The 26354-nt window shown below is 39.5% G+C and overlaps 1 protein-coding gene across 4 annotated transcripts in view; it reads right to left on the reverse strand.

The window, feature by feature from the left end:
* Cadps (calcium-dependent secretion activator 1) overlaps positions 1–26354 on the reverse strand; it is a 1208856-nt gene that overhangs the window by 318052 nt on the left and 864450 nt on the right. For all 4 annotated transcript variants that reach the window (XM_090389907.1, XM_090389906.1, XM_090389908.1 and 1 more), the window contains one exon: positions 6919–7075. In XM_090389907.1, coding sequence (XP_090246033.1) covers positions 6919–7075 — 157 coding nt within the window. The remainder of the gene's footprint in view (positions 1–6918; positions 7076–26354) is intronic.

A 26354-nucleotide genomic window follows, 5' to 3' on the forward strand; every position in this document is an offset into this window, starting at 1 on the left:
TATAATGTGTGATATTAAAGTTGGACAGTGAAGGAAAGCTGACTTGTGTCATTTGACTTCAGGGGCTCACATCTGGTTAATATGGGCTTGGCACACCCAGGGTACTGAGCAGGATATCATCATTCTTCTTTATCTTGGTGATTCCCTTCTACTTCTCTCTCTCTCTCTCTCGCTCTCAGGGTAACTCGGGAATTTTTTTTTTACTGTTACAGCATAAGCCTCAGGCTTCCTTGCACTATATGTCTAATAATAATAATAATAATAATAATAATATTGTTAGTAATACCCATCACGAGGTGGAACCCCCAATCAGGGAGAATAATATAAGAGCAGCAATAATAATAATATTATTATTATTGTTGCAGGAAACGAACCACCCGAGAAGAAGACGATCGAGGAGTTCTGGGGAAATATCTGGAGCAGTGAAGTAAGACATAACAGCAGAGCACCCTGGATAGAAGTAGAACGGAAGAAAACCAAGGACATATAAAAGATGAGAGAGTAGGAGATTCGAGAAGAAGAAGTAAAACAGTCGACCAAGAACATCCACAACTAGCGAACCCCAGGAATTGATAACATCCACAACTACTGGTACAAGAAGCTCACCTGCAGCACACACGTTATGTTATGTTATTTGGTTTTTAGGAGCATTAGCAACTAAGGCCATATTGCTTCGGGATATGCGGTGGTCATTCCCTGACCTTTCCACATCCTCCGTATTTGGTGATGACGGGCTTGAACCGCAGTCTAATCAAGAAGCATGTGCAACGCACTGCTGCTCCTTCCCACCTGGCTACAGAGGCGCTACCTGCACACACAAGCACCTAGCAGAGCAGTTCACTCGAATGATAAGGCATCCGGAGACAATCCCGAAGTTTCTCACCAAAGGAGTCACATATCTGAAGCCTAAATATGAAGATACAAGAAACCCGGCGAAATACAGGCCAATCACCTGCCTCCCAACGATGTACAAGATCCTGACCAGCTGCATAACCAAGAAGATATCAGACCACTTAGAGAGCCAGAACTTAATTGCCGAACAGCAGAAAGGATGCAAGTGGAGGAGCAAAGGATGCAAGGAGAAATTAACCATAAATGTCACGATTATGGAGCAAGCATACTAGAAGCACCGCAATCTATACATGGCCTACATCGATTACCACAAGGCCTTTGACTCCATGCCTCATAGCTGGCTAATAGAGGTGCTGAAAATCTACAAAGTCAATCCGATAATGACAAACTTCCTAGGAGAAATAATGGTGAAATGGAGTACCACCATTAAGGTCGAAAACACAACCAGGCCAATCCATTTCAGGAGAGGAATCTTTCAGGGAGATGCCCTGAACCCATTGTGGTTCTGTTTAGCACTTAACCCGCTATTCACCATGCTAACAGTAGCAAGTACGGATATAACCTCAAAGAAGGAAGGAAGAACTTGTACACCTTCACCCACCTGATGTACATGGATGACATCAAGCTCTACGTGGGAACCGAGAAGCACCTCCAGCAACTACTCCAGATCACCGAAGAATTCAGCAATGATATTAGGATGGAATTTGGTCTAGACAAATGCAAGACCCACGGATTGCACCAGGAAAAATTAGTCAACCGAAACTACCAGCTGTAGACTGGTAAAGAGATCGAAGCCATGGCAGAGGGAGAGGCCTACAAATACTTGGGGATGATGCAGGCTCACCGTGTTATAGCACAGGGAAATTAAGGCCTGCCTGACTGAAAAATACCATCAGAGACTCAGAAGGCTGCTGAAAGAAAAGCTGAATGGATGAATGGCAAAGTTAAAGCCATAAACACCTATGCAGTCCCAGTACTAACATACTCCTTCGGGATAATAGAGATTGGACTAACACCGAGCTGGAGGATATCATGAAAAAGACAAGGACAATGATGACGAAGAGTCGCCAACACCACCCGAAATCTGATGTGGAGAGACTGACAATTGCCTGGGAAGAAGGAGGAAGAGGCCTTATAGAACTCAGTGAGCAACAGAAGACAGCGATAGTTAATCTAAAGCATTACTTCCAGAAACATGCACAGCAGCAACTCCACCAGGCCATAAGGAAGATAGACAAGCGGTATAACCACTCAACCCAAGCAAGGGGTCCCCCCCCCAACCAGGAGGTACAAACGAAGCTAGAAAGATGGGCAGAGAAGACACTCCATGGCAGACAATACAATGATCTCCATCAAGATCACAAAGATAAAATTGCTTCCAATGCATATCTCACAAGTGGGACACTCTTCCCCGAGACTGATGGATTCATGCTCGCCATCCAAGACCAGGTAATTAACACCAGAAAACATAGAAAATACATCGCCAAGGAGCCTGGCGTGTCCGATGACACATGTCGACTATGCCACCTGGCATCGGAAACTATGCAACACATCACCGCAGGGTGCAAGTGATCACTCAGACTGAGTACACTCATAGATATGACCAGGTAGCCAGGATAATACATCAGAAGCTAGCGAGGAAATACCAGCTGACCCAAGAAAGTGTAACGTACTACAAGTACGAACTCCAGCCATTACTAGAGACCCCAACCACAAGCTGTACTGGGACCCCACCATAATAATGGATAGGAGAATCCCACATAGCAGACTGGACCCTTGTGGACAAGAAGGAAAAGGCTACCTATCTGATTGACATAGCAGTACTCAACACTGGCAAACTGCAGAAAATCCATGGGGAAAAAATCAGGAAGTACCCGAACCTAATACAGGAGATCAAATAGATGTGGCATATGCAACAAGTAATGACCATCCCGATCATTGTGTCAACCACAGGTATGGTGGTTGACCTACATAACAGCCTAGCAGCAATAGGTCTCACAGCGAACACCTACAAGGAACTCCAGAAAGTCGCGATCTTGAACACCTGTAGGATAGTCAGAGAGTTCCTTGACCAACAGTAACACCAGACATAACAACAACAACCACCCGTGTACTTGGTACCAATACCCATCACGAGGTGGAACCCCCAATCACGGAGAAATAATATAATAATAATAATTTGCAAACTTTAATATTAAGCCTGATATGCCTTCATCAATATCATTAATATAGAAATTAACAATGGGCCGAGCACCAAACCCTGTGGGACTAAACTAATAACTCCACTAAATAATGAACACTGCTCTCCATGATAAGCAGTGTTCATTAGTTAGTGGAGAGAAGAGACAGAGAGTTGCAATCAATGGGCAATGAATTTATGGATTTATGTTATTAGTGGAGTGTCCAGGTTTGGTGTTGGACCTAATGTTGTTTTCTATAGTTATCAATGATATTGATGAAGGCATATCAGGCTTAATGTCCAAGTTTGCAGATGATATTAAGGTTGGTTAATGACAGTAATTACAGTATGCTACTGCAATAGTTAAATGTTAGGTAGATGGGCTGAGAAAAAGCAAATTAAGTACTGCATATGGGTAACTGGAGAGTAACGTATGAACTGTTTAGTACTACACTCAGGGTAGAGAAAAATGAAAAATACTGCACAATTACCTGGGGATAATTTTGCAGTGTGATATGAAGTGCTCTGAGCAATACAGACAGGCTGCAAGGCAAGCTCATGGGGGTTTTGTCAATGATATTCAGTAATTTTGTTAGCTGGGATAAAGAGGTGATTATCCCATTGTATAAGGCAATGGTCAGGGCACACACGCACTAAGTATTGCATACAGTTCAGGTGACTTCATTTTAGGAAGGAAGTGGAGCTGCTTGAACTAGTACAGAGAAGGGCAACAAGATCAGTGAGGGAGAAAAAAAAAGGGCGTGCTTACCAAGAAAGGCTTCAGTTCTGCAAATTGCAGCATCTGGAGGCTAGGCACATGCAAGTTTATCTGATTGAGTGATTAAGGCTTTGAATGGATAGAGCAAGCTCATCCATTCAAATTTCCTTTTGCTAGTAGGTGATTGATTGCTGGAACAAACTTCCATCTGTTGTTGTGCAAGTTGATAGCTAAAATAAATTCATGGAAGAACCAGACAACCTATCAGAGGGAACGAATAGGAGAAATAGGAGTTTTTTTTTTTTTTTTTTTCTCCTGGCTGATGCTATATAATTTTGCCTTCTTGTATCATTTGCCACTAATGTGATGCTATATGTGAATTTATATTTCTCTTCCCTGGACTAGTAGTTTCTAAGAATTATGAGGCCTCAATAATACTGAGAAAGACCTTTGCACCGTCTTTGTTCTCATGTTGTCTGTACAAAATACAGTATTTATAACTTACAAGTGCAGGCCATGCTGATAAAAATTTCTTCCCAAAAGCCTTAGAGCTTTGAGTTCACATTAGGCTAATGTGTATTTGAAGAGGGGTGACTCTGCCTTGAGAAAAAGTTAAGGATGCACAACACATTGAGATAACCTGGCTCTTCAGCAAGGAATTCACAATATTATTTTAAAACTCAAGAAGGAAAGGAATGAATCAGATTGGTCCACTGGATATTGATGGTTCAACAGTTGAGGACCCTGCTCAGGTGACTAACAATCTAAACGAGTATTTTGCATCTACATTTATGCATGAGGAGTTATTCAGGAAGGAGAATGACGTAGGTAAAGTAGACATTGGCATTGGCAGTGAACTAGATGATTTTGTAATAACTGAGAGGAAAGTGGAGGAGAGATTGTTGAGGATAAACATAAAAAAGGCACCTGGGGTGGATGGGATCTATCCAGTTATATTAAAGGAGGCAGCAAAGGAAGTAAGCAAACCCCTAGCCATAATTATGAGGGCTTCTTTGGACTCAGGGGAGGTACCCATAGACTGGAGATGTGCAAATGTAACCCCAATTCACAAAGGAGGATCAAAGACTGACACAAGTAATTATAGACCTGTTAGTTTAACTTCTGTTCCAGGAAAATTAATGGAGGCACTGGTTAAAGAAGCACTGCAGGATCATCTAGACAAGAATTCAGTTATAGCTCAGACACAGCATGGTTTTGCTAAGGGCAGGTCTTGCCTGACCAATTTGATTGGATACTATGATGTAGTCACAAAAGAACTGGATGCAGGGAATAACTTTGATATTATATATTTGGATCTTAGAAAGGCTTTTGATACTGTTGCACATGGAAGACTGCTGCACAAATTGGAGCAGTGTGGCATTGGAGGCAAATTGCTGCTATGGATAAGGGGATGGTTGAGTGGCAGAAGACAGAGAGTGGTAATCAATGGACACTGCTCAACGTGGACTAATGTTATTAGTGGAGTTCCTCAGGGTTCAGTGTTGGGTCCGTTGTTGTTTTCGGTGTTTATGAATGATATTGATGATGGTATATCAAGTTTAATGTCCAAGTTTGCAGATGATACAAAGTTTGGCAGGGTTGTTAAGGACACTACTGATGCTATGCTGCTGCAACAGGATCTGGAAAGGTTGAACAGATGGGCTGAGAGGTGGCAAATGAAGTTTAACATTGACAAATGTAAAGTACTACATATGGGAAACAGTAACCCCAGAGCAACGTATCAACTCTGCGGTACTACACTGACAGTGGTGGAGAATGAAAAGGACCTGGGGGTAATTGTGCAGGCAGATATGAAGTTCTCTGAGCAGTGCAGACGAGCTGCAAGAGTAGCTCATGGTGTCTTGTCAATGATATACAGGAATTTTTCTAGCAGGGATAAGGAGGTGATTATTCCCTTGTATAAGGCAATGGTTAGGCCACATCTTGAGTACTGTATACAGGTCTGGAAGCCTCATTTCAAGAAGGATGTAGAGCTGCTGGAACGGGTACAGAGAAGGGCAACAAGATTAGTGAATGGAACAAAGGGTTGCTCTTACGAAGAAAGGCTTAAGTTTTGCAAATTACAGAGTCTGGAGACTAGGCACCGGCGAGGTGATCTGATAGAGGTGTATAAGGCTTTGAATGGTTTGAGCATTCAGATTTGAGCCAATGGGATTCTTCCTCTTGCTCAGAATAATCACCTCAGAGGGCATAAATTCAAATTGAGGAAGGACGGATGTCAGATAGATGTGCGGAAATTTGCCTTTGGCCAGCGGGTGGTTGGTTGGTGGAACCGACTTCCATCGTTTGTTGTTGAAGTTGATAGCCTAAACAAATTTAAGGCTCAACTGGACAGGTATTTCGAACGAACAGAGGGGTGAAATGGGAGTGGTGTGTTTTTTTTTTTTTTTTTTTGGCTGATGCTGAATAAGCTTGCTTTCTTGCATCATATGCCTCTACTAATGCTAATGCTAAAACCACAATTATACCTCCTCCGAGATTGGAGTAATTGGAACAAACAGCTGTACTGAGAATTCAATCAGCATTATGCAACTATCTACAACACCATCACAAAGTGGGAAAGTGGGTATACATGAAAATAGAAGTGGACTGATGAGGGTTAAGTAGACAGATGATATCTGTTCTATTGACAGTGGACTTGAATATCTGTAGCTTGTAATTTTCATGAAATACATGAAAATTTCCTTCCTTCAATCAAGAAGGAAGGTTATATGATAAGAAAAATTTTCAATTTGTATAGTCAGCAGCAGTTTACAAGAAAAACAGAAAGCTTTTGGTAAAAGAAAGAATTTGGCAGAAGTGTCTAACGTGAGACATTTGTAATTGCTGAATGCTGATAAGTCAATTTGGCTCTTTCTGCTCTAACAAGGACAGATGTACTGTCCTTGTTAGAGCAGACAGATGCACTGTCCAATAACAAATTATGATTTATGGAATTAGTACATTCTTTGGAACCAATCAATATTGCTGTATTGATTGGTTCCATGATGCATAAGGAGAATTTTTAAATTGTAACCTTCATTATTCCACTTAAAATTTCCCACTAAACAGAACTGAGTGTTCGGGAACTGAACTTCAAATTTATGCATTATGCTATTATAAATGTGTATTAAATAATAATAGTAAATTATAAAGGATAAAATCTTACCATCAATGCGAAGATAATCATTAAGGACTTGAAAAAGAGGGAAACTATCCCATGTGTCAGGAGGCTGCTCTGCTAATACAGCATCCATATCCACAGCAAACAACGACCAAAATATTTCAGCATGCTCCACTAAAAGGTCACTAAACCATGCAAATGCCTAAAATGGAATTTTAAACTGCATTCAGATTTGTGTAGGATAAGTACTTTAAATACTGAAGAACAATTCTTCAATACAGCCTATCTTACCTATTATAAAAATCCAAATCTTGATGATGATTCTATGATTCTGAAGAATTTTATGTTACGCATTATACTTACTGAAGTTGTTTTTCTTATACTATATCTGAACATAACACGGTAGAGGTATTATACAGCTTTAAAAAGTGACTACATCATTAAAAAATAATAATCATAAATGGCTATTCAAAAATTTAACAAAATTCTTAACATATTTAAATTTTTCTGTTTTTGAGAAATAAAATACTTTTTTGAGAAATTTAGCTGTGAAAAATAAAATTAAAGTGAAACGAGAAACCATCAAGGAAATAAAACTTTGTATATGAACATCTAATTTTATTTCACTGTTTAATATTACAAAGGAAATTCTTTCAGCTGAGAAAGGAAAAGTAATTTCTTTTAAACTCCTTCCCACACCAAATCATTTACCTTAAGGAATGGATAGACAATATATCCTGAGGTTCTCTTCACAGAAAGCAGGAAGGGATTCACCATGGGCAATGATTCACTTAATATACCAGGCATTCATAAGATATCTTTTATGAAGAAAGAACTCATTGAAATTAATGGTGATGATGATACCTTCTTTACTTAATTCTGATGATGATACCTTCTTTACTTAATTCCCACAAACGGGAAATCCCTAATTCAGTAGTAGATGATGCGGCACTGAATATTTGTACTGTAACCTCAAACTTTTACTTTTTTCAGCCTCAAGTTGAATTCAGCTAAGACTCAATACATCAACTTCTCACTAACAAAGACCTTTTCCTCTACCATTCATGCCCATAACCAACCTGTAAATGCAATTCCATTTCCTAAGTTCTTTAGAATCTTTTGAGACTAAAATTCACCTTTAAAACCCCAAAAGAATACTTTACCATAAGAGCTATTGGCTCATAAGTTATATCTAGAAAAATATGATGCTCACTTTAAAGTACAAATATTTATATTTTTTCTATAATTCTGTATACTGATAATGTTTGAGCAGCATTTTCTGCCTCTTATCAGAAAGGTATAATTGCTATCAAATGCATTTTTAAATACCCTTGGAAATTAAACAGATTTTGAAACAATCTAGGAAATGCCTAAATTTGCATTACATGTTTTCACCCGTTTCCAGAAATTGAAACCATCCAACCTCGAATTCATTTCTTTACAATAACTTTTTTTTTTTTTTTTTTTTGTTAGTTATTGGCGCATCGGCTTCTGTGGCTATAATGCACCTCCAAAGGTTTTTTCAGTACTCTGATCCATGCCCGAGGCGGGATTCGAACCTGCGACCTTTGGGTTGCCAGGCAGGCACTTTACCCATCCAGCTAGCCCGGTCGGCTTTACAATAACTAAGAATACATTTATGGCAAACCAAATGGCAGGCAAGTCAGACCAAATTTACACAATGTTTAGCACATGAGTATTCTGGTCTAGTTTTATTAGGAGACCCCATTGCAACAAAACAGGTAACATTTTTTGTAATAAAGATAGGAGAGGGTGTGGGCTAAAATGCTGATGTTACCAACAGACTGTAAGAGTTTAAGAGGGATACAGAGAGCATCATTATTCACGTGGGAACTAACAATATTAAATGAACATGACCTGATGATTTGTTGGATAACATAGGGCCAAACTGAAAAAAATGGGAGAGTAAGGTCAGAATTTGAATACATCTGCAATACTGTCCAGAACATATCATCCTTTAAGGGCACAAGGGATATCATTTTAAGGGATATCACCTAAGGGCACAAGAGGTGATATTCTTGTACAAGTTGGCACTAATGACACCAAGTGTAGGAGATCTGCAGACTTACTTTTAGCAAGTACAAGTAAATGTTGAAAAAATTTGTGAGTTAGGGTTAAATTTGAAAGTATCTGCAATTCTACCACGAAATGATAGGAGGGAATATAGGATGAGACTATCAATCAACTCAGACCTAGAGAGATTTGGCAGAATTTTTCTAGGGTAGAATTTTTCTCAGTGTGGCCTTTGCTTGATAATGGGAGAGATTGCTTCAACATGGATGGGATAAACTTAAATAAAAAGGGGAGAAGAATATTTGCTGATGCCATTAAGGCAATATTAGGTGGCTTGGAAAACTGCTAGCTTAGGGAGATTCACAGAATAATAGATTAAAAGCAGCTGGAGACAGAGTTGGAAGTAATCCTTGCCCTGCTTCAACTGGAATCAGCAGAAGCTGGAAACCGAGTTGCTGGGGATATTAAAAACTACTGGTAGTTATTGTGAAACTAGTAAATACATGGGCTGTGTTTGAGTAACTAAGAGTAAGAACAAGTGCATGTACACCAATGCTGGGAGTACAGTAAATAAATTTGATGAATTTGAACTGCTGTTCAAGACATCAAAGATAGATATATATCTTGGGATATAAGAGACTGGTTTGGTTTGGTTTTTTTTTTTTCAGGAGCATTAGCAACTAAGGCCATATTGCTCCGGGATATGCGGTGGTCATTCCCTGACCTTTCCGCATCCTCCGTATTTGGTGGTGACGGGCTCGAACCCAGGTCTAATCAAGAAGCGTGTGCTACGCACTGCTGCTTCTTCCCACCTGGCTACGGAGGCGCCTGGGATATAAGAGACGTGAATGTCAAACACATATATAAGTATTGCAGAATTAGAATATGAGGAGTACAATGTGTACAGAAAGGATAGAAAGAGAGAAGGGGTTATACTGTTTGTTAAGAAACACAAAATCTAAAAAAGTGCATTCAGTTGACATTGGTGGGCAGTGCAATGGTAAGTCAGTTGGGTGTGAAATAAGCACTGGGAAAGCAAAAATGAGGAAGGAGCATGTTATAAGCCTAATGACAATGATGAGTATAATAAACAACTGTATAGAGGTAGCAGTAAACCAGAATCTCTTATAATGGTTGATTTTAACTTTGCAGATAGCGACTAAATCTTGTGGATTGGTAGTTCACACACTACCAAGATTTTATTGGATTTAATGGATGACTGTTTTCTAGAGCAGCATGTTTGAGAGGCAACCAGAATATACGCTTGATCTGATTATCAGCAGTGATTATTTATGCATTAAGAATTTACAGATAAAGCAACCACTGGGTGGTAGTGATCACAGTGTATTGAGGTGGGATTTACTTAAATATGTAACTACCATTAGGCATAAAGGAAAGGATTTTGGTTTTCATAAAGGTGACTACAGTGGTCTCAGGAAGTTTTTAAATTAAATACAATGAGACAAACTGATGATGTTACCAATAGCAAATTCTAAATGGGAAGAATAAAGGAATTAATTTTGAAAGTTACTAGGCTATTCATACCAACTTAGAAATACTGTTCAAGGTTTAGGCCCAAATGGATGTCAGATGAACTAATGAAACTCGTAGCAGGAGAAGAAAATGCATAGGATGCATATAGATTATCAGGCAACAGAAAAGCTTATGGTAGATATAAGCCAGTCTGTAAACAAGTCACAAAGGAGATTAGGCAAATGAAGGCAGATTATGAGAAATATTTGGCAAAGGATGCAAAGAAAAACAGCAAAGACTTCTTTACTTATGTAAACTCTATAAGGAAAGGGGATGAATCAGTTTGGTCCACTTGATATTGATGGTGATCCTGCTCAAATAAATGACAAACAGAATGAGTATTTTGCATGAACATTCACATATGAGAAATTCTGTAGGGAAGTGGAGAACAGAAGATTATTAAACTCTGGCAGGGAGTTCATTGATTTTGTAATACCTGAGAGCAAAGTGGGGGAGAAATTGTTGAAGTTAAATATAAGAAAGTCACATGGGGTCGATGGGATCTATCCAGTTATATTGAAGGTGGCAAAGGAAGTGAGCAAACCCTTAGATATAATTATGAGAGCCTCTTTTGACTTGGGGGAGGTTCCTTCAGATTGGAGATATGCAAATGTATCTCCAATTCACAAAAGGTGACATGAGTATTTACAGACCTGTTAGTTTAAATTCTGTTCAGGGGAAAATAACAGACTCACTGGTTAAAGAAGCATTCAAGGATCATTTAGATAAGACTGAAGTAAATCAGGCAAAGTATGGGTTTGTTAAGAGGAAGTCTTGTCTGACCAATTAGACTGGATACTATGATGTGGTTACAAAGAAATTGGATATAAAAAATAATTTTGATATCATATAACTGGATTTCAAGAAAGCTTTTGATACTGTTGCACACGGAAAACAACTGTACAATTTGGTGCAGCATGGCATTAAGGGCAAGTTGCTACAATGGATAAAATGATCGTTCAGTGGGGGAAGACAGACAGTGGTAATCAATGGACACACCTCTTCATGGACTAATGTTATTACCCCTTGGGATAATGTTATTATCCCGGGGGGATCCGTGTTGAGCCAATAGTTGTTTTCTGTAGTTATCAATGATATTGATGAAGATATATTAGGCTTAATCCAAGTTTGCAGATGATATGAAGGTTGGCAGGGTTGTTAATGAGAGCAATGATATGAAAAGTTGGACAGATGGGCTGAGAGGTGGTAACTGAAGTTTAATATTGATAAATGCAAAGTACTGCATATGGGTAGCAGTAATCCCAGAGAAATGTACCAACTGTGTAGTACTAAACTCAGAGTAGTGGAGAATGAAAAAGGGAATGGATGTAATTGTGCAGTCAGATACGAAGTTTTCTGAGCAGAGCAGGCAGGCTGCCAGAGCACGTAATGGGGTCTTGTCAAAGGTATACAGGTATTTTGCTCGCAGGGATAAAGGTTGTGATTATCTCCTTGTATAAAGTAATGGTCAGGCGACACCTTGAGTACTGCATACAGGTCTGGAGGCCTCATTTTAGGAATGATGTAGAGTTTCTAGAATGAGCACAGTGAAGGGCAACAAGACTGGTGAAGGGAACAAAGGGGTGCTCCTAACAAGAAAGGCTTAAGTTCTGCAAATTGCAATGTCTGAGACTAGACACCTGCGAGGTGATCTGACTGAGGTGTATAAGGCCTTGAATGGTTTCAGCTCGCTCAATGCTGATGGCATTCTATCTCTTTTTCAGATTATGAACTTCAGGGATCATTAACTGAAATTGATGAAAGACAGTTGAAGAACAGATGTGCTTTTAGCCAGTGGGTAGTTGATTGCTGGAAGAAACTTCCATATCTTTTGTTGTGAGAGATGAAGGCTTAAATAAATACAAGGAAGAACTGGGTGAAATTTGTTTTTTTGTTTTTTTTTTTTGCTGATGCTCTATAGGCTAGCTTTCTTGCATCATATGCCTAATGCTAAAAGGCTTCAGGGAAGAAATTTTTACCTGGATTGACCACAGTTGTAGACAGAAGAAAACTATTTTGTATAGATGGTATTTATTTGAACAAAGGTGTTTCAAGTGTTTTTGCCAGTACCATTGAAGTTTATTGAAGGGTTGAGGGAAACTGCTAGTTAGTATTAGTATAAAACATTTGCAATGCAGTGAAAGAAAGACATAAGCTCCTGCTGCACCATAAAAAAACATAAAATAAAAAATAAAAAAAAAAGACAAGAAAATACAAATTATTCACTTCACTCCTCATTTAGCTATCTATCCTTTTGACATTTGAGTTTCCTCAAACTTTTGGCCATGACCATCTGCAAAGGTAATTTTTTCCAGAAATCAACAAATGTACCCTCAGATGAGATTATAAGTGCCAAGACACAGAATTTTTAAGCTCCAGCAAACAGAACGTTTTTTGGAAATTTTTAATTATTCTTGATTAACATATGGAATCGTGTTTTACAAACAGACTTAGTTGCATTCATTGGCTTATTTTTTGCATTTGTCTAGTAATTTTGTGGGTTAGGGTTAGCATTAGCATTAGTAGAGGCATATGATGCAAGAAAGCAAGCTTATTCAGCATCAGCCAAAAAAAAAAAAAAAAACACACACACACACCACTCCCATTTCACCCCTCCGTTCGTTCGAAATACCTGTCCAGTTGAGCTTTAAATTTGTTTAGGCTATCAACTTCAACAACAAGTGATGGAAGTCGGTTCCACCAACCAACCACCCGCTGGCCAAAGGCAAATTTCCGCACATCTATCCGACATCCGTCCTTCCTCAATTTGAATTTATGCCCTCTGAGCTGATTATTCTGAGCAAGATGAAGAATCCCATTGGCATTGAGCATGCTCAAACCATTCAAAGCCTTATACACCTCTATCAGATCACCTCTCCGGTGCCTAGTCTCCAGACTCTGTAATTTGCAAAACTTAAGCCTTTCTTCGTAAGAGCAACCCTTTGTTCCATTCACTAATCTTGTTGCCCTTCTTTGTACCCGTTCCAACAGCTCCACATCCTTCCTGAAATGAGGCCTCCAGACCTGTATACAGTACTCAAGATGTGGCCTAACCATTGCCTTATACAAGGGAATAATCACCTCCTTATCCCTGCTAGAAAAATTCCTCTTTATCATTGACAAGACACCATGAGCTACTCTTGCAGCTCGTCTGCACTGCTCAGAGAACTTCATATCTGCCTGCACAATTATCCCCAGGTCCTTTTCATTCTCCACCACTGTCAGTGTAGTACAGCAGAGTTGATACGTTGCTCTGGGGTTACTGTTTCCCATATGTAGTACTTTACATTTGTCAATGTTAAACTTCATTTGCCACCTCTCAGCCCATCTGTTCAACCTTTCCAGATCCTGTTGCAGCAGCATAGCGTCAGTAGTGTCCTTAACAACCCTGCCAACCTTTGTATCATCTGCAAACTTGGACATTAAACTTGATATCCCATCATCAATATCATTCATAAACACCGAAAACAACAACGGACCCAACACTGAACCGTGAGGAACTCCACTAATAACATTAGTCCACGTTGAGCAGTGTCCATTGATTACCACTCTCTGTCTTCTGCCACTCAACCATCCCCTTATCCATAGCAGCAATTTTCCACCAATGCCACACTGCTCAAATTTGTGCAGCAGTCTTCCATGTGCAACAGTATCAAAAGCCTTTCTAAGATCCAAATATATAATATCATCCAGTTCTTTTGTGACTACATCATAGTATCCAATCAAATTGGTCAGGCAAGACCTGCCCTTAACAAAACCATGCTGCGTCTGAGCTATAACTGAATTCTTGTCTAGATGATCCTGCAGTGCTTCTTTAACCAGTGCCTCCATTAATTTACCTGGAACAGAAGTTAAACTAACAGGTCTATAATTACTTGTGTCAACCTTTGATCCTCCTTTGTGAATTGGGGTTACATTTGCACATCTCCAGTCTATGGGTACCTCCCCTGAGTCCAAAGAAGCTCTCATAATTATGGCTAGGGGCTTGCTTACTTCCTTTGCTGCCTCCTTTAATATAACTGGATAGATCCCATCCACCCCAGGTGCCTTTTTCATGTTTATCCTCAACAATCTCTCCTCCACTTTCCTCTCAGTTATTACAAAATCATCCAGCTCACTGCCAATGTTTACTTTACCTACATCATTCTCCTTCCTGAATAACTCCTCATGCGTGAATGTAGATGCAAAATACTCGTTTAAATTGTTAGCCACCTGAGCAGGATCCTCAACTGTTGAACCATCAATATCCAGTGGACCAATCTGATTCATCCCTTTCCTTCTTGAGTTTAAATATGTAAAGAACTCTTTTCTGTTTTTCTTTTCATCCTTTGCCAAGGATTTTTCGTAGTCTGCCTTTGCCTGCCTAATCTCCTTTGTGACTTGGTTACAGACCAACTTATATCTATCATAGGCTTCCATGGCACCCATTAATTTGTATGTATCCCACGCATTTTTCTTCTCTGCCACATGACAACCATTTAGGCCTAAACCTTGAACAATATTTCTTACTTGGTATGTAAAGTCTGGTAGCCTCCAAGATTAGTTCCTTGAATGCCTCCCATTTTAAGTTTGCTGTTGGTAACATCATCAGTTGGTCTCACTGTATAGAATTTAAATACTGTCTCAGACCATCATAGTCGCCTTTACGAAAACAAAAACCCTTCCCTCTACCTCTGATGGTAGTTACCTCCTTGAGTAAATCACACTTCAACACACTGTGATCACTGCCACCTAGTGGTTCATTTACCTGCAGATTCTTAATGCATGAAGAATCACTACTGATAATCAGATCAAGAGTATTGCTCCCTCTTGTTGCCTCACGAACATGCTGATGTAGAAAACAATCATCCAATAAATCCACAAAAGCCTTGCTAGTGTGCGAGTGACCAACCCACAAATTCCAGTCAATATCTGGGAAATTAAAATCCCCCATTATAAGACTCTCTGATTTACTGGCCCACTCTATTTACTTGTACAATATCTTATTATATTCATCAGAGTCATTAGGCCTATAGCACACTCCTACTCTCAATTTTGATTTCCCTATGCTTAAGTCACACCAAACTGACTCGACACTGCCCTGTCCATCGATGTCAACTGGCTTCACTTCCTTGGACTTTATGTGTTTCTTAATTAATAGCATAACCCCTCCTCCCCTCCTGTCCCGTCTATCCTTTCTATACACATTGTATTCCCCAAATTCCAGTTCCGCATTACTTATATCTGTGTGACACCACGTCTCTGATATCCCAAAATTGGGATATCAGAGATTGGGTTGTTGGTGTTTTGGTGCAGATATTGTAGCACCTAACCAGTAGTGCAGAGCAATAGTACCACTTTAATTGCGATAAATAGGTGGCTAGATGGCTCTTATCACTTGTTGGGCATACATCCTTTTTGGGTTTAGCTAAGGATATAACTAATTTAACACTGTGATCCTTACGCTATAGTGTAACGTATATTTGATGGCATAACATACAAAATAAGAGATAGTGCAATACATGTTACTGTATTTAGGAATCAGCTTAGTAAAGTAATGCTTAATGCAGTAATGCTTAGTGCAGTGTCGAGTCAGTTTGGTGTGACATAAGCATTGGGAGATCAAAATTGAGATTAGGAGTGTGTTATAGGCCTAATGACTCTGATGAGCATAATAAGGAACTATACAGGGAAATAGAGTGGGCCAGTAAATCAGAGAGTCTTATAATGGGGGATTTTAATTTCCCAGATATTGACTGGAATTTGTGGGTTGGTCACTCACACACTAGCAAGGCTTTTGTGGATTTATTGGATGATTGTTTTCTACATCAGCATGTTCGGGAGGCAACTAGAGGGAGTAATACTCTTGATCTGATTAACAGTAGTGATTCTTCATGCATTAAGAATCTGCAGATAAAGGAACCTCTAGGTGGCAGTGATCACAGTGTGCTGAAGGGGGATTTACTGAAAGAGGTAACTACCATCAGGGGTAAAGATTTTTTGCTTTCGGAAAGGTGACAACAGGAGTCTGAGACAGTAATTAAATTCTATACAGTGGGACCAACTGATGATGTTACCAACAGCAAATTCAAAATGGGAAGCATTAAAAGAACTTATCTTGGAAGCTACTAGGCTTTACATACCAACTAAGAAATATTGTTCAAGGTTTAGGCCTAAATGGATATCAGATGAATTAATGAGACATGTTGCAGAGAAGGAAAATACATGGGATACATATAAATTAATGGGTGACATGGAAGCCTACGTTAGATATAAGCTGGTCTGTATTAGCATTAGCATTAGTAGAGGCATTTGATGCAAGAAAGCAAGCTTATGCAGCATCAGCCAAAAAAAAAAAAAAAAAAAAAATTAAATAAATAAATAAAAAATAACCACTTCCACTTCACCCTTCTGTTCGTTCGAAATACCTGTCCAGCTGAGCCTTAAACTTATTTAGGCTATCAATTTCCACGACAAGGGATGGAAGTCTATTCCACCAACCAACCACCCGCCGCCTAAAGGCAAATTTCCTCACGTCTATCCTACATCTGTCTTTTCTCAATTTGAATTTATGCCCTCTCAGGTGATTATTCTGAGCAAGAGGAGGAATCCCATCAGCATTGAGCATGCTCAAACCATTCAAGGCTTTATACACCTCTATCAAATCACTTCGCTGGTGCCTAGTCTCCAGACACTGTAATTTGCAAAACTTAAGCCTTTCTTCCATTTCTTCCCTTTGTTCCATTCACTAATCTTGTTGCCCTTCTCTGTACTCGTTCCAGCATCTCTACATCCATCTTGAAATGAGGCCTCCAGACCTGTATACAGTACTCCAGGTGTGGTCTGACCATTGCCTTATACAAGGGAATAATCACCTCCTTATCCCTGCTAGAAAAATTCCTATATATCATCGACAATACACCATGAGCTACTCTTGCAGCCCATCTGGACTGCTCAGAAAACTTCATATCTGCCTGCACAACCACCCCCAGGTCCCTTTCATTCTCTACCACTGTCAGTGTAGTACCACAGAGTTGATACGTTGCTCTGGGGTTGCTGTTTCCCATATGTAGTACTTTACATTTGTCAATGTTAAACTTCATTTGCCACCTCTCAGCCCATCTGCTCAACCTTTGCAGATCCTGTTGCAGTAGCATAGTGTCAGTAGTGTCCTTGATAACCCTGCCAACCTTCATATCGTCTGCAAACTTGGACATTAAGCTTGATATACCATCATCAATATCATAACCATGTCACAAAGGAGATTAGGCAGGCAAAGGCATATTATGAGAAGGCTTTGGCAAAGGATGCAGAGAAAAACAGCAAAGAGTTCTTTACCTTTGTAAACTCTAGAAGAAAGGGAAGAATCAGATTGGTCTACTGGATACAGTCAGTCCTCGTATAGCACGATAGTTGCGTTCCTAGAAACCCTCATGCAATGCAAAATCATGCAATATAAACAACAGGCCCTATGGGAAAAATGGGGTTAGGTGCTGACCACCCAAGATTGAACACACATTTTAACCAAAACATTACCAAACACAATAAATAATCGTAATAAAATACTTACGCATTTTATTAAGACTATTACGTAATAAAATATTGCTAATGCTTTTACTTCTATCATAAGCAAAGTTGTTTTTTGTTTGAATTTCTATCCAAACAGATGACAGGCGTTCCATCTCTTCCAATTCTTTGTGTCTTAATCTAATGGATTTTAATTACACTTTGAGTTGTTCCTGCTATGAAAGTTGTTTTTGTTTTCTCTGCATTTTTTCTAATCCTCGGCGTTGCCTCATTTAGGTCTCATCTAGCATGTGTAATATCACATGGTCTTTCATTTCGCTCAAAGTGTTTCACAATTTCATATTTTTTTTCTCTATCGACAGAGGTGGACTGGCCATAAGCCTTACCCGGAAACCCACAGCGAGCCAGAGGCCGGTGTGATTTTGGCCATAAACCATAGAATGAGGCCACTATAAGTTTTCCCGGGTAAGAATTTTTGACCCAGTCCGCTTCTGTTTATCGATATTGCTTTTCTTTTTCTCTCTCAATCTGCAGTATCTTCACCAGGACGCTTCCTTTTCACACCTTTTAAGTATTTTACTCATTTTTATGGAACAATGTACAATTTCAAAACGAGGAGGCACGATTGATACACATAAACAAAGCCGTGCGTGTGTAGCAACTGAATAAACAACACCGTAAAGGCTGAGATACACTAATAACACTTCACATTTTACTAAAGCACATTTCTAGGGGTTACTACCATAAAACAATAAAAACAATTTCCTGTTGCGTTTCTGCTAGTAGAATCTGTTATAAACTGGTAGTAAACTTGATCTAATTGCATTTGCGATTATACCTATAGCTGGAATTGTGTTGGTTTTATACGTTATTATGGTGAAATGTGTTTCCCCTTCACTGATATAAAACACAAATACATTTTCAGAATCTTCTCTTCATTCCTATCGTGTTGCGTTTGGTTGGGGTGATTCTGCGTTCGACTGCCATTTCTTGTAAACACAAAGGCGAATCGTGCATAAGCGAATTCGGTTCGTGTTATATAAGATGAAGCCGCGAAGTGGATTTTTCACAAAGCCGCTAAGTGGATTTTTCACAAAGCCGCTAAGTGGATTTTTCACAAAGCCGCTAAGTGGATTTTTCTTATTTATTGATTTGAAATTATTGTTTTTCTAAAACTTTTGTTTTAAATTTAGTACTATAGCATTATTTTCTGATATTTCTGATTAATCTGGTGTATATATTCTTTACTAGGCCTTGTAATTGCATAAACGTATCGGTAAGGGTATCAAATCCACGTGTTACAAGTTACAACTCCGCTGAATGAGAAGTTTTTTAGCCATATTTAGCCGCTTATTGAATATTTTTTACATCAAATTATTTTTTGTAAGTAGCTTATAGACCTAGTAAGAATCGTTAGTTTATTCTGAATTGAGACAGCGAGATTTGAAAGTTAATTAATACTTAAGTGTCCATAGATTACCGTTCGTAACTTCCCGCCTTGTCTTGGTCATACGATCGTTATATATCGAACCTAGCTAGCGTTAGTATAGGTTATAATATTTTCAGCGATCAGTAAAATATATTCAACTTGTTGAACTTCGTTGGCATTTAAATTGCACTTTTAACTAAATACATATACCGACTTAGATTACAAACGTAACATAATTAATTAATACATAACTGATACGGAAGTTATATAAAGGGAACTCGGAGATAATTAATACTTGACACTAAAAAAATATATATCCCGTTATAACTATGTTGGGAGATAAGTTTAGGGTTATAAACTGAAATTTTATTTAAATTAAAAGCAATCATGACTCAGACCAGAGCAGCAAAACAAAAGGCTCAAGCTAATGGAAGTGCTGTGGCTCAGAGGAGAACTGAGGGGGGCAGTTGCCTTCTGAATCACAGCCTTCTAAAATGCACAGCTTGCATGATGTTTGTGGAGCATTCAGGTACGGGACATGATATTGCCATAGGGGATGTCTTTGTGTGTGCGCGCGATGCAAGGAGTGTATTGAAAATCAGGCAACAACTCAGCGTTCTATGGGCCTATATGAGAGCTTGAAGGACAGGGTGGATGCCCTCGAAGGAACTAAATTGAGGGGCCCATCAAGCTCTCAGCTGCCCACATCAATGCCAGAGCTTGCACTTGGTCATCGTGAAACACAGCGGCAACCCCCAAGGCAGAATGCGCTGGTCCCAAAGGAACTAGTAGTTGTTGGTGACTCTATTGTCAGGGAAACGGGGAACGTGCTTTGTAAAAAGGATAGGTGGAACAGGACCAGGGTATGTCTGCCAGGGGCAAAGGTTCATGACGTTGTAGAGCAGATATCATTTTTTAAGGGCACAAAATGTGATATAGTTGTACACGTTGGCACAAATGATATTAAGAGTAGGAGACCAGCGGAATTACTTAACAAGTACAGGTCACTGTTGAAAAAAAGCCGTGAAATAGGGTTGAATTTGAAAGTGTCTGCAATTCTGCCCAGACACGATAGGAGGGAGTATATGATGAGAGCCTTGTCGATCAATTCGGCCCTGGAAAGATTGTGCAGGGCTCAAGGGGTAGAATTTTTTTCAGCCTGGACTGTACTTGTTAACAGGAGAGATTGCTTCTACAGGGATGGGATACACTTAAATAGAAAGGGTGCAAGAATATTTGCTGATGCTATCAAGGCAGTGTTAGGTGGGTCGGAAAACTGCTAGTTTGGGGGGATACAAAGACGAATAGATTAACAGTAGCCACTGGCAGAGGTGAAAGAGATTCTTGCACTGCTTCTATTGGAATGAGCAGAAGCCTGAAAAACAAGATTCAGGATATTTCAGAGACCGCTGGGAGTCATTGCGGTACAAGTAAACACATGGGTTGTGTTAGGGTAGCTAAGAATAGAAATAGGTGCATGTATATTTGCATGTACACCAATGCTAGGAGTTTAGTAAATAAATTTGATGAATTTGAGGTATTGCTCAAAACATCAAAGGCAGATATTGTTGGGATATCAGAGATTTGGTGTCACACAGACATAAGGAATGCAGAACTGGAATTTGGGGAATACAACATCTACAGAAAGGATAGACTGGATAGGAAGGGAGGAGGGGTTATGCTAATAGCATAACCCCTCCTCCCTTCTATCCAGTCTATCCATAAAACGCAAGGAAGTGAAGCCAGTGGACATTGCTGGACAGTGCAGTGTCGAGTCAGGTTGGTGTGACATAAGCATTGGGAGATCAAAATTGAGAGTAGGAGTGTGCTATAGGCCTAATGACTCTGATGAGTATAATAAGAGACAGTAGAAATAGAGTGGGCCAGTAAATCAGAGAGTCTTATAATGGGAGATTTTAATTTCCCAGATATTGACTGGAATTTGGGGGCTGGTCACTCACACACTAGCAAGGCTTTTGTGGATTTATTGGATGATTGTTTTCTACATCAGCATGTTCGGGAGGCAACTAGAGGGAGTAATACTCTTGATTTGATTATCAACAGTGACTCTTCATGCATTAAGAATCTGCAGATAATTGAACCACTAGGTGGCACTGTTCACAGTGTGCTGAAGTGGGATTTACTCAAAGAGGTAACTACCATTAGGGGTAAAGGGAAGGGTTACTGCTTTCGTAAAGGCGACTACGATGGACTGAGACAGTATTTAAATTCTATACAGTGGAACCAACTGATGATGTTACCAACAGCAAATGCAAAATGGGAAGCATTCAAAGAACTTATCTTGGAAGCTACTAGGCTTTACATACCAACTAAGAAATATTGTTCAAGGTTTAGGCCTAAATGGATGTCAGATGAACTGATGAGGCATATGGCAGAGAAGAAAGATGCATGCGATACATACAAATTAACACGTGACACAGAAGCCTATGATAGATACAAGTTGATCTGTAACCAAGTTACAAAGGAGGTTAGGCAGGCGAAGGCAGATTACGAGAAATCTTTGGCAAAGGATGCAAAGAAAAACAGAAAATAGTTCTTTACTTACGTAAACTCTAGAAGGAAGGGGAAGAATCAGATTGGTCCACTTGATATCGATGGGTCAACTGTTGATGATCCTGCTCAGGTAGCTAACAAACTAAATTAATATTTTGCATCGACATTCACACATGAGGAGTTATTTAGCGAGGGGAAAGCCAGAGGTGTATTCAACTCTAGCAGTAAGCTAGAGAATCTTGTAATAACTGAGTAAAGTGGAGGAGAAATTGTTGAAGATAAACACAAGAAAGGCACCCGGGGTGGATGGGATCTATCCAGTTATATTAAAGGAGGCAGCAGAGGAAGTAAGCAAACCCTTAGCCATAATTATGAGAGCTTCCTTGGACTCATGGGAGGTACCCACAGACTGGAGATGTGCAAATGTGACCCCAATTCACAAAGGAGGATCAAAGGCAATTATAGACCTGTGAGTTTAACACAGGTCTATAATTGTGTCGACTTGTGTCGACACAGGTCGACACAAGCAATTATAGACCTGTGAGTTTAACTTCTGTTCCAGGGAATTTAATGGGGGCAGTAGTTAAAGAAGTACTGCAAGATCATTTAGACAAGACTTCAGTTATAGCTCGGACACAGCATGGTTTTGTTAAGGGGAAGTCTTGCCTGACCAATTTGATTGGATACTATGATGCAGTCACAAAGGAACTGGATGCAGGGAATAACTTTGATATTATATACTTGGATCTTAGAAAGGCTTTTGATACTGTTGCACATGGAAGACTGCTGCACAAATTGGAGCAGTGTGACATTGGAGGCAAACTGCTGCTGTGGATAAAGAGGTCGCTGAGGCGGAGAAGACAGAGAGTGGTAATCAATGGGCACTGCTCGTTGTGGACTAATGTTATTAATGGAGTCCCTCAGGGCTCAGTGTTGGGTCCATTATTGTTTTCTTTATTCATAAATGATATTGATGATGGTATATCAAGCTTAATGTCGAAGTTTGCAGACGATACAAAGGTAGGCAGGATTGTCAAGGACACTACTGACACTATGCTGCTGCAACAGGATCTGGAAAGGTTGAGCAGATGGGCTGAGAGGTGGCACATGAAGTTTAACATTGACAAATGTAAAGTACTACACATTGGAAACAGAAACCCCAGAGCAACGTATCAACTCTATGGTACTACACTGACAGTGGTAGAGAATGAAAGGGACCTGGGGGTGGTTGTGCAGGCAGATATGAAGTTCTCTGAGCAGTGCAGATGGGCTGCAAGAGTAGCTCATGGTGTATTGTCAATGATATATAGGAATTTTTCTAGCAGGGATAAGGAGGTGATTATTCCCTTGTATAAGGCAATGGTCAGGCCACACCTAGAGTACTGTATACAGGTCTGGAGGCTTCATTTCAAAAGGATGTAGAGCTGCTGGAACGAGTACAGAGAAGGGCAACAAGATTAGTGAATGGAACAAAGGGATGCTCTTACGAAGAAAGGCTTAAGTTTTGCAAATTACAGTGTCTGGAGACTAGGCACCAGCGAGGTGATCTGATAGAGGTGTATAAAGCATTGAATGGTTTGAGCATGCTCAATGCTGATGGGATTCTTCCTCTCGCTCAGAATAATCACCTGCGAGGGCATAAATTCAAATTGAGGAAAGACAGATGTAGGATAGACGTGTGGAAATTTGCCTTTAGCCAGCGAGTGGTTGGTTGGTGGAACAGACTTCCATCCCTTGTCGTGGAAGTTGATAACCTAAATAAGTTTAAGGCTCAGCTGGACAGGTATTTTGAACGAACAGAGGGGTGAAATGGAAGTGGTTTTTTTTGGCTGATGCTGCATAAGCTTGCTTTCTTGCATCAAATGCCTCTACTAATGCTAATGCTAAAGATATAGTTCCCCTATTTATAAATCGTGTATGATCGAATTCGTGTAGTGTAAACACGTGTTATACATGGACTGACTGTAGTGATGGTTCAACTATTGATGATCCTACTCAGGTGGCTAACAAACTAAGGAATATTTTGCATCTACATTCACCCATGAGGAGTTATTCAGGGAGGGGAATGCCAGAGGTGAGTTAAACTCTGACAGTGAGCTGGATGATTTTGTAATAACTGAGAGGAAATGGAGGAGAAATTGTTGAACATAAACATAGAAAAGGCATCCGAGGTGGACGGGATCTATCCAGTTATATTAAAGGAGGCAGCAAAGGAAGTAAGCAAACCCTTAGCCATAATTATGAGAGCTTCTTTGGACTCAGGGGAGGTACCCATGGACTGGAGATGTGCAAATGTGACCCCAATTCACAAAGGAGGATCAAAGGGCACTACAAGTAATTATAGACCTGTTAATTTAACTTCTGTTCCAGGAAAATTAATGGAGGCACTGGTTAAACAAGCACTGTAGGATCATCTAGACAAGACTTCAGTTATAGCTCAGACATAGCATGGTTTTATTAAGGGAAAGTCTGTCCTGACAAATTTGATTGGATACCATGATGTGGTCACAAACTGGATGCAGGGAATAATTTTGATATCATATACAGTCCATTATACAGCTTTGATATCAAAGCTGTATAATGGACTGTATATTTTGATATCATTTTGATACATTTTGATATCATATACAGTCCATTATATATCATATACAGCACATCGGGACTAGTGCATTTTGGCCCGTTAAGCGGCTGCCCCAATTATCCGAAGTTTCACGTAAATAGTTAAAAATACAATGTACCCCCCCACCCACCATTTACAATTGATTCACTGTACAATAAAAAATCACGTTATGACGAACTCACCATAGTAAAGTACCATTGACCATATGATGGGTAGCAAGTGCCGGTCATTGTAATCACATTTGTGAATTGAATTTTAATTCTATTAAACAGCGATTCTAATTAGCGAAAATAGGAGGAATATTATTTACAGGCTATAAAAGTATTGATATATTAAGCACAAATTTATCCTTTATTACCTTATCAATTAAAAAATTAAATGTTACGTGAAAATCGGAATAATTAATACGTACTGTAATATGTACATACGAACTAGTTGACATTTCTGTTCACTGACATTTGTGGGTGGGGGTTAAAGTTTAAAACAGTAAAAAGATAAGCAATCAATAATAAGAACACATCACACACAAATTGGAAGTAGCACAATACGCGCAAGTGAGAACGGAGTAACCAGTTACAAATCTTTATAAATAGGAATGAAGAGAAGATCTGAAAATTAATTTTTTTATATGATTGAAGATTTCATGGAAGTGTAAACACATTTCATCATACTAACCCACAGAATTCCAGCTGTCGGTATTATTGCAAATTCAGTAAGATCGTGTTTACTGTCCGTTTATGATAGATTTCACTAACAGAAAAGCCCAATAAACAGGTGACTGCTAATTGTTTTTATTGTTTTATGGTTGTGACCTCCAGTGCTGCACTCTACTGTTCCAAATAAATGGCATGCTGTCCCAATTAAGCGAAGTAAACCTGGCTATTTTCTCGATTGGTTTCTGTTTTTTAAGATTTGCCCAAATAAACGGCTGCCCAGATTAACCAGTGGCCCAAATAACCGGAGTCCAGTGCATTTGGATTTTAGAAAGGCTTTTGATACTAGGACTATCCATTGTTGCACATGGAGGCCTGCTGCACAAATTGGAGCAGTGTGGCATTGGAAGCTAATTGCTGCTATGGATAAAGGGATGGTTGAGTGGGAGAAGACAGAGAGTGGTAATCAATGGACACTGCTCATCGTGGACTAATGTTATTAGTGGAGTCCCTCAGGGTTCAGTATTGGGCCCACTGTTGTTTTCTGTATTTATAAATGATATTCATGATGGTATATCAAGCTTAATGTCCAAGTTTGCAGACGATACGAAGGTTGGCAGGATTGTTAAGGAAATAACTGACAGTACGCTGGTGCAACAGGATCTAGAAAAGTTGAGCAAATGGGCTGAGAGGTGGCAAATGAAGTTTAACATTGACAAATGTAAAGTATAACATATGGGAAGCAGCAACCCCAGAGTGACATATCAACTCTGTGGTACTACACTAACAGTGGTAGAGAACGAAAAGGGCTTGGGGGTAATCGTGCAGGCAGATATGAAGTTGTCTGAGCAGTGCAGTGAAGAGTAGCTCATAGTGTCTTGTCAATGATAAACAGGAATTTTTCAAGCAGGCATAAGGAGGTGATTATCCCCTTATATAAGACAATGATCAGGCCAGACCTTGAATACTGTATACAGGTCTGGAGGCCTCATTTTAAGAAGGATGTAGAGCTGTTGGAACGAGTACAGAGAAGGGCATTAATATCAGTGAATGTAACAAAGTTTTGCTCTTACGAAAAAAGGCTTAAATTTTGCAAAACACAGTATCTGGAGACGAGGCACAAGCGTGGTGATCTGATTGAGGTGTATAAATCCTTGAATGGTTTGAGCATGCTCAATGATGGGATTTTTCC

Source organism: Mastigoproctus giganteus, chromosome 2 (genome assembly GCF_048544385.1).
Source record: "Mastigoproctus giganteus isolate SK-2022 chromosome 2, ASM4854438v1, whole genome shotgun sequence".
In the NCBI taxonomy this organism is placed as follows: Eukaryota; Metazoa; Arthropoda; class Arachnida; order Uropygi; family Thelyphonidae; genus Mastigoproctus; species Mastigoproctus giganteus.